The sequence below is a fragment of the Vombatus ursinus genome, unplaced genomic scaffold, assembly GCF_900497805.2.
Source record: "Vombatus ursinus unplaced genomic scaffold, bare-nosed wombat genome assembly UNPS02014786.1, whole genome shotgun sequence".
In the NCBI taxonomy this organism is placed as follows: domain Eukaryota; kingdom Metazoa; phylum Chordata; class Mammalia; order Diprotodontia; family Vombatidae; genus Vombatus; species Vombatus ursinus.
This window is the reverse complement of record NW_020954564.1, coordinates 2,816,002-2,826,012: the sequence shown is the minus strand read 5'-3', so window position 1 is coordinate 2,826,012 and position 10,011 is coordinate 2,816,002. Positions and strand designations below refer to the sequence as shown.

The window sequence follows — 10,011 nt, the reverse complement described above, 5'->3', positions numbered from 1 at the left end:
GAAGGAAGGAAGGAAGGAAGGAAGGAAGGAAGGAAGGAAGGAAGGAAAAAGAGAGGGAGGGAGGGAGGAGAGAGGGAAGGAAGGAAGGGAAGAGAGAGGGAAAGAGGGGAAAAGAAGGAAGGCAAGAGGGAGGGAGGGAAGAAGGGAGAAAGGGAAAGAGAGAAGGAGGAAGTGAGAGAGGAAGAAAGGGAAGGAGGGAGGGAGAGGAGAAAGAAGGAAAGAAATAACAGAAAGAACAAGGGAGGGAGAGAGGAGGCAAGGAGAGAGGGAGAAAGAGAGAAATGGAAAATTTCTAGTGGAAAGAGGGACACACAGGAAAGTGGTAGCTGGGTGACTTTTTTGGTTGAAAAGTTACAGAATTTTTAAGTGGAGCCACAGAGTTTGACACACCCTTTCGATAGCATTATTATGATTCCAGAACCGTTGGGGGACCGGAGGGCAACAAAGTAACTGCTGGGAAGATGGTAGAGAAATATAGGAACATGGGGAGATTCTGCTGACTTCTCTTCCGTATTATAGGGTATAGTTTGTCTTTCTACTGAAGAAAGACGCAGAAGAACCAGATGTAAGGGGAAGAGAGAGAAAGAGACAGAAACAGAGAAAAATAGAGCGGGAGGGAAGGGAGGGAGAGAAAGGGAGAAAGATGCAAGAGCATCTTTAAAAAAGCAGTATTTTGACATTTTAAGGAATCTGATATTGTATGTGAAAAGTTCCCTCTTTTACACAAAAACCATTCAAAGACATTTGAAAATAACTATCATGTTATTCTTTAGTCTTCTCTAGGGTAAACAACCCCAGTTTCTTCAACTGGTCTTTACATAAAAGTGTCCAAACTTCTCACCCTCCTGATCTTCTCCTATAGAAAGATGAGAACTCACTTTCTGCTTAAGAGGATTCCCCAAAGGCATTCACCATTTCTAAAGTCCTACAAACCTAGGCTGTCCATTAAAATGTCTTTAAAATGACAAACAATAATTACAGCTTTTACAAATTTTGCAAATTACAAATTACAAAAATACATTTCTATTGCACTTTCAGGTTTACAAAGTAATTTCCTCACAACAATCCCAATGAAGTAGGTAGGCCAAGGCTTGCTGCTCAGACTCAAAGTGATAAAGTGACTTCTCCATAGTAATATAGCAAGTTTGTAGTAGAGCTGGACTGTGAGACTCAAAGATGTTTCTACTTGGCCTACCCAGAAAAGATGGGAGAAGAGTAAGCCCCATCCTCTATATGAAGAAAAGTCATTTATTTAAAGAGAATCATAAATTGCCCTCTTATTCTTTTCTTTTGTAGTATGAATAACTTAAATACCTTTAAACTTCTAAACCTTAGTTAGTAGTTGGCCAGTTTCTAATCCCAGTTCTGTTTTTCTGAGGGCACCCATGCTCTACAGGGTGCAATGATGTACTTTGCAAAGACCAAAAATCAGATGACTTCCATAAGATGTCCAAAATGTACCAGTAAATTAACTACCACATGCCCAAGGGAAAGGGAGTGGAAAATGGCATGAGACTAGAACGTTCAACCCCCATTTTCTGCTCACACCCCTCCCCAACAGGGTAACATTTAACTTTGTCAGTGCACATAATGAAAATTCATAGTGAAAAAAGCTTCCCATCTGATCCCTAGTACCTTTTTGTAAACCCATCGCCTTGAAAGGGTAGCTGGCAAAAAAAACTTGGGTGGTTGGGGGAGAGGTGGAATGAGTTTCTGAGTTTAGGACATTTACAGAAACAAGTAGGGAAAGAATCCCAGTCTGACCACCCGCCTTTCATTTGTTGCTATAGAACGTTAACTTCTCCTGAGCAGTGTAAACTTTTGGAGAGCAAATAATGTTTCGTTTTTGTCTTTGTGTATATATACATACATATATATATATATATATGTGTGTGTGTGTGTGTGTGTGTGTGTGTGTGTGTGTGTATGTATGTATGTATGTATACATGTATATATATATACGTATATATGTGTGTATATATGTATGTATATGTATATGTATATGTGTATATGTGTGTATGTATATATACACATATATGTATGTGTGTATATATGTGTATACACACACACACACATATGCCTGGTACATAGTTAGCACTTAAACTTAACAAATACTTATTGTTTGATTATTGACTCAACAAATATTTATTAAGTATCTATTATGTAGAAGTTTCTTTAAATAATGGGGGTAGAAGCTTGGAAACGCCGTGGAACAGAAAGGTAAATTCTTAAAGATTAGGAATTAGTCTTAGTTTTGTCTTTTTATTCTCAATGAGTAGTACATGGTAGTCCCTTAATCAGTGCATATCAGTGTAATCAATGGATTGGAATATAAAGCTTTAAGTCAGGGATTGAGGGGATTTTTGCCTTTCTTTGTATTCTCAACACTTAGCACAGTACCTGGCAAATACTAAGCACTTATTGACTTGGCTTGACTTGAAAAAATTGATTCAGACATAGTAGATATGCTAATATTTTAGGAAGGAAGGAAAAGAGAAAGATGAAGGGAAGGGAAGGGGAAAGGAAGGGAAGGGGAAAGGAAGGGAAGGAAGACGCAGTCTGCCCACATGCCTGTGCTCTTATCTCTTCCTTCAATCCAAACATAAAGATATTATTTCTCTTCAAGCCTGTTTACCTGTATTACAACTCAAGGAGTTCTCATTTAGGAAAGCAGAACAGGTTTAAGAGGGATCTAGTCTTCTCAACCAGGAGGCAGATACCCTAAGTAGATAGATGAATAAAAGTAAAAGATCAAACACTAAAAGGCAGGAGGAAACATCTCTTTCAAAGATACATACCTGTTGCTTCCAAGACCTGCAGACATCTGAATCTTTTTCTTACCCCTACAAGGCTCAGGGTGATTAAAGAAATGTTTCTCAATCCTATTGTGCCTAACACCTGCCTACCCCACCTTTCTCAAATGAGCTATCATGGCTGAACACATCAGTCATTTCAAACTATTTGAATTCTTCCTGTTTCTTTTCTTGATCAATCTAGTTTACTAAATATTCTTTGTACAAATGAAAGGAGAGATCAGCTTTCCTCTTATTGACTCATCTTATGTTTAGGGCAAGACACTGCTAGAAAAATGTCAGGAAGCCACCTACAGCATAACCAGCCTACACAGAGAATTGACTTGAGACACTAATGTAATAGAAACTTGTCCAGGAAAAAGAGATGGAACAGAGGGATGCCATGAGTCAATTGACTGATACAGTTTAGAAACAAATGCCCACAGCTCCCTTTCCCTCAGTTAAATTCGGAGGAGGGGAGGAGAAGTAGTTGAGGAGGGTCATGAGTGAATTTAGAGATGATTTATAGAAAATTTCCACACATTTTAGTATAATATGCACTCTAGTCTGAGGTACATTTTTGAAATAAAGTAATAATCACACCCAAATCAGCCACTTCTTATTCTTTTTTTTTTCTCAGTTCCTTAAGTCCCCTGTAACACAAATTCATAGCAATGAGAGAAAAGATTTCCTCAACCTGATAATCTGAGATATTCCTCTCACCTGGACTGCCTTCCCCTACTTAAACTGTTCATTCCTTGAGAGGAGGGACTGTTTTTTGTCTTTCTATTTTGCCTTTCAGTGCTTATCACCAGGCCTGACAGACAGTAGGCACTTAATAAATGCCTACTGACCTGGCTCAAGATCATCCTGATCTGAAATTGTCCAGCACCTGCAATCTGTGACATGCAAGTTATCGAAATCTAGTTGATTCTTCCTTATTCTCTAATATTTATATTGGCCTTATTTCCTTAATTGGCTTAGAAGTTCCCTGAGGATAGATGCCAAGTCCAACACTTATTTTGTAATAAATGCAGAGCCCAGAAGAGGACTGGAAATACTGTAGAACACAACAAATATTTATTTGGGTTGATTTCCATGGGTGGGGCCCAATAGCAATCTGCAGAGAGCCCTTTTCTTCCAGGACCAGAACATAGAGAATAATGGCTTTGGGCTCCAATTTCATGTCCAAACACCTCGAATCTTCTTTGTGTGTAAGAATTCATTAAGAAGAGAATGTGATAAGCTTATCAATGGAAAGGAGATGAATTAATGTGGGAGAATAGTAATGATGATGATGACAATAGTTGACATAGAACAGCTCTTTGGTGTTTGCAAAGAATTGTATATACATTATTCCATTGATGTGTGAAATAGGAGCAGCATGAGCCGGTGAAATGAGCACTGGCAATAGAGTCAGTCAGAGGATCTGGGTCTGAATCTGGACTCTGTCACTGCACTGCCTGAGTGATCTTGGTTAAGATATGTAGCATCTTGGGGCTTCAGTTTCTTCATTTTTTAAATGAAGGTGTTGGAATAGATAGCCTCTGAGATCCCGAAGGATCTATGATCCTTTGTTTTAAAGTCTTTAGTGGGGGGCAGGGGGAAACCATCCCATTCTCATTCCCACAATAAGGGTGGGAAGGAATGTACTCTACTACTCCCTTTCATGCATTCTATGTTCTAACCAAACTGGACAACTCCCCATTCCTTGTTCAGGTCTTGTCCTTACCCATCTATCTCCGTGGCTGGCCTTGGTTCACACCGTCTCTCATGCTGGGAATAGGACCATAGAATCATAGCTTCATAGACAGAACTGGAAGGGATACTGGAGGTCAGCTACCCCAATTTCCTCATTTTATAGAAGAAGAAACTACAGTCTAAAGAGGTTTTGTCCAAGTTTTGCCCAAGATCACATAAGTCATAAATGGCAGTGCTGGGAATTAAACTCAGGTCTTCTGGCTCCAAATAGAACTTTCATTCCTTGTTTCCCCATCTTCATTTTTGAAGTTCTTTCCTTTCTGTAAGGCCTCCTTTATGAGGCTTTATCCAACATTGACCTCCCTCACCTTCCTGAACATTGGCCAAAGTGACTATACCCTCCTCAAATTTCCCAGATGGGCTATCTGCATCTTTGCTTTGGATTTCTCACATTTTACTTTACATAATACTTATTTGTGAATATGTCATATTCCCCACTAGAAAATAAAGTCCTTGAGAGAAGCATCTGTCATATAGCTACGTACCAATTAGTGTGAATAATGAATCCTGTGAAATTGTCCCATTACTCCAATTTGCGTTGCAAATGTCCATTGGGCTGAAACCAATTACCATGTTTTACATAATTATAACTTGAAAGACTGTGAATGTGAATGGGTATGATCACTTTGTGACATTCGTTATGTGTACTAATAGGGACCTAGCCAAACCTCTACCTACAGGACCTCAAAACCAGTTCATAAAGCTAAGAGAATCATTAGGAAATCCTCAAGGACCTCAAGGAACCCTTCCATACTGCTGGTGCTTATTTAATAAATGTTGATTAAATTGAATTGAAGAATACATACCCAACTATGTAATAATAAACACTTTGCAAAGTTTTCAGTCATCATTAATGCTCAGCAAAAAGGAACTAATGGCAATAACAATAATAGCTATGTTTTTAAATTATTATTATTATTATTATTGTTTGTAGGAAGAAAATTGTCTCAAGAAGAGAAAAGGAAACTGATGTTCGCTTAGGCTGCATTTTTCCCATTTCCAGATTTGGACTACAGACGTATATTAACTTGCACACTTCAGAAGTGCCACCATCAAATTGAACTACACCATGGGGCCTCTGACCCAGGTGCTGGCCTATACAATCATAGCTCTGTTATACCACCCTTCTCAAGCAGGAGTTCTTAAGAGAGTGATCCGCCACAAGCGGCAGAGTGGCATCAATGTCACCCTGCCAGAAGACAATCAGCCCGTTGTCTTTAACCATGTCTACAATATTAAAATGCCCATGGGTTCCCACTGCTCAGTAGATCTAGAATCAGCCAGTGGGGAGAAAGAACTGAACCCCCCCAATGAGCTAGGAGAACACTTCCAGGAGCATACACTTAATGAGGAGAACCAGATTGTCTTCACACACCGAATCAATATCCCCCGGCGAGCATGTGGCTGTGCACCAGCTCCAGATATCAAGAACCTACTAACTCGGCTTGAGGAACTAGAGGGACTGGTGTCCTCACTGCGGGAGCAATGTTCCAGTGGGGCTGGCTGCTGTCTCCAACCTGCTGAAGGTATGTGGGAATTTGTTATGATGCTGGCTGCCTCTGACCAAAGAAATGTAGCTGAGTTATACAAAGGAGGGTTTCTGATCATTTGTACAGCTGGTATAAACAATAGAGGTGACCTAGTCCAGCCCTATCATCTTTCAGATAAGAAAACTGAGCCCAAAAATAATAAATTATTTTCCCAAGGTCATGCAGGCAGTAAGTAGGAGAGCCAAAATTTAAACCTATGTCACCTGTGATCACTTCTTCATTTCCTGTATAACCATACCACGATATATATATATATATATCTATGTATATGAGTATTGAGGCCACAAATCCTGGTCATAAAGCTAAGTGAGTTATTAGATAAGCCAAAAAAACCTTATACAAAGGCTTCCCTCCCCAGGGAACCCAGCGAAGAATGAAAGGATATCTTCAAATCTTAATTTTCAGAGTTCTCAAAACATTATAATTTACTAAGGTAGGGGAGGGGATGAAACATTTCCTTTGCATACAAACTAGCCATCTTCTTCTTCTGGCAATCATCCAACAAAATGTAAATATGATACAGTACTGTAGAATTACTGCAAACAAAGGATTTGAAACAACTTGCTTATAATCAATCTCACCTTCAAAACTAGTAGTGCATAAATTAGCTTTCAACAATAAGGTCAGATCCTGAAGGGGGGGGCGGGGGAATGAAATTAAGGTGAGTCATTGATGCAAATTAACCTCATTTCATTTTTTAATTGGGTAGGCTAGTACTGGGTGGGGAACCATTGCAGGGGTGGGGAACCTACGGCCTCCAAGCTACACTTGGCCTTCTAGGTCCTTGGGTGCGGTCTTTTGACTGAGTCCAAGTTTTACAGAACAAATCCTTTTTTTAAGGGGATTTGTTCTCTGAAGTTTGGATTCAGTCAAAGGGCTGCACTTGAGGACCTAGAGGGCTACATATGGCCTTCAGGCTGCAGGTTCCCTACCCCTGGGCTAGTGAGATAAAGAAATGCTGAAGAACCAGTATAGATGAACTTGAGCAAGATGTTCTAATACTATCCTTTGGGGACAAGGTGGCCAAAATTATAATTAGGTAGAGTTGCAACTCCTCAAATGATTAGTTCTGAAGAGTAGTCTGTAATAGGTCAATGATGAATTGGAGGGAAGTTTTCAGTGATGTGTTCAGAATAAGAGAATTGAGAATCTGACTGAATTCTGCTGTAGGTCTGACCACATCTGGAATATTGGGTTCAGTTTGGGGTGACCCATTTCTTTTCCTTTTTTTTTTTTTTTTGGCTAGGCAATGGGGTTAAGTGACTTGCCTAGGGCCGCATGGCTAGTAAGTGTTATGTGTCTGAGGCGGGATTTGAACTCAGGTCCTCCTGAATTCAGGGCCAGTGCTCTATCCACTGTACCACCTAGCTGCCTCTGGTAACCCATTTCTTAAAGGACATTAAGGAAAACCTGGAAATTATACAGAGTATGGTGAAAGGATAAAAAGGGACTAGAAACCATCATGGCAGGATCCATTGAAGGAATTGAGAACTTTTGGCCTAGAAAAGTTTTTTGTTTGTTTGTTTGTTTTTGTTTTGGTTGTAATGAGAAATATGATTACTGTCTTCAAGTACTTAAAGCTCTGTCATGTGAACAAGGAGGAAGACGTGTTCTGCCTGGCCCCAGAACACAGAACTATTAGCAGTGATGAAAGCAGCAGGGATTCAGATTTCAGTCTGATTGAAGGAAAAACTTCTCCCCCAGAAGGAACTGTCCAAAACTGGAATGGGTTGCTTCAAAGGGTAGTGGAGTTTCTTCTTGCAGATTGTCAATCTTCAAGCAAAGGATAAATAACTATTTCTTAGGGGTTATTGCACAGTGGATTCCTGTTCAGGCACAGGTTAGACTCAATGGCCTAAGAAGATCCTTTTGGTACTAAGATTCTATTATTCATTTCCCCTTCACTTCCCCTACCTCAGATACAGAAAATGACTAGTTTGGTTATATTTACTACTCAACTGAACACAAAAAAATACTCCAGTCAGTAGCCCATACCTCATCAGGTGACTATTGTGCCTTGTGGTTACCACAATTTTTTAGCCTAACAGAGTTTGACCTCTTGATTGCTGCAGGTCGACTGGACACAGCACCCTTTTGTAGTGGTCGGGGCAACTACAGCACGGACAGCTGTGGCTGCGTGTGTGAACCGGGCTGGAAGGGACCCAACTGCTCTGAATCAGAATGCCCAGGAAATTGCAAGGGCAGGGGTCAATGCATCGATGGACAGTGTGTCTGTAAGGAGGGCTTCACTGGTGAGGACTGTGGCCAACTGGCCTGTCCCAGTGACTGCAATGACCAAGGCAAGTGCATCAGTGGCGCTTGTGTCTGTTTCGAGGGTTATACAGGGGAGGACTGCAGCGAGGAGCTGTGCCCTGTGCCCTGCAGTGAGCATGGCAAATGCATGAACGGGCAATGCATTTGTGATGAGGGCTTCGCTGGTGAGGACTGCAACGAGCCTCTGTGCCTTAACAACTGCTACAACCGCGGGCGCTGTGTGGATAACGAGTGTGTGTGTGATGAGGGTTTCACTGGTGAAGACTGTAGCGAGCTGATCTGCCCCAATGATTGCTATGACCGGGGCCGCTGTGTCAATGGGACCTGCTACTGTGAGTCAGGTTTCACAGGAGAAGACTGTGGGCAACTCACCTGCCCCAATGACTGCAACAACCAGGGCCGATGTGAGGAAGGACAGTGCGTTTGTGAGGAGGGATTTGCTGGTGATGACTGTAGTGAAAAGCAGTGTCCCGAGGACTGTCACAACCACGGTCGCTGTATTGACGGGCGGTGCGAGTGTGACGATGGGTTCACTGGGGAAGACTGCGGAGAACTCAAATGTCCCCGGGACTGCAGCAAACACGGCCGCTGTGTCAATGGGCAGTGCGTGTGTGATGAGGGTTACACGGGGGAGGATTGTGCCAACCGCCGGTGCCTCAACGACTGTAACAATCGCGGGCGCTGCATCCATGGGAAGTGCGTGTGCGAGCAGGGCTTCACGGGTTATGACTGTGGAGATATGAGCTGTCCCAACGACTGCCACCATCAAGGACGCTGTGTGAATGGAATGTGCGTGTGTGATGATGGCTTCATGGGGGAAGACTGCCGGGACTTGCGATGCCCCAAAGACTGTAACAGCCGGGGGGTCTGCGTAGCAGGGAGGTGTGAATGCGAGGAGGGCTTCGCTGGGGAAGCCTGTGGAGAGTTAGCTTGCTTAAATAACTGCAATAACCGAGGCCGCTGCGTGAATGGACAGTGCGTATGCAACGAGGGTTTCATGGGGAGAGACTGCAGCGACCTAAGGTGTCCAAACGACTGTAACAACCAAGGGCGCTGTGTGGACGGCAAGTGCGTCTGCCACGAGGGATTTGGAGGAGAGGACTGCAGTCAGCTTTCCTGCCTGAACAACTGTAATGACTGGGGACAGTGTGTTGGAGGGCGCTGCATCTGTAATGAAGGCTACTCTGGTGAAGACTGTTCAGAGGGTAAGCGACTAAGTGATGATGAATAATTCACATTTCTGTTGTCAGTCTGCCAGCCAATAGGTCCAGATTGAGCCAGACTCTAAGTGCTAAGAATGCAAAGAAAGGCAAAAACAGCTCCTGACCTCAAGATGTTTACATTCTAATGGGAGAGATAATGTGTAAATAAGTAGGTACATACAAGATAAATGTTACATAGATGATAGAGACAGAGAAGATGAGAGATAAAGAAAGAGACTGAGGGGGCAGCTAGGCGGCACAGTGGATAGAGCACCAGCCCTGAAGTCAGGAAGACCTGAGTTCAAATGTGGCCTCAGACTAAACACTTGACACTTACTAGCTGGGTGATCCTGGGCAAGTCACTTAACCTTAATTGCCTAAAAATGAAAGAAAGAAAGGAAAGAAAGAAAGAAAGAAAGAAAGAAAGAAAGA

General features: G+C 42.2%; 1 protein-coding gene across 5 annotated transcripts in view; it reads left to right on the top strand.

The window, feature by feature from the left end:
• The window catches only part of LOC114047324 (tenascin-like), a 114,040-nt gene that overhangs the window by 30,505 nt on the left and 73,524 nt on the right, over window positions 1-10,011 (top strand). For all 5 annotated transcript variants that reach the window (XM_027868108.1, XM_027868107.1, XM_027868109.1 and 2 more), the window contains exons 2-3: window positions 5,488-6,079; window positions 8,176-9,582. In XM_027868108.1, coding sequence (XP_027723909.1) covers window positions 5,623-6,079; window positions 8,176-9,582 — 1,864 coding nt within the window. In that variant the 5' untranslated portion in view covers window positions 5,488-5,622. The remainder of the gene's footprint in view (window positions 1-5,487; window positions 6,080-8,175; window positions 9,583-10,011) is intronic.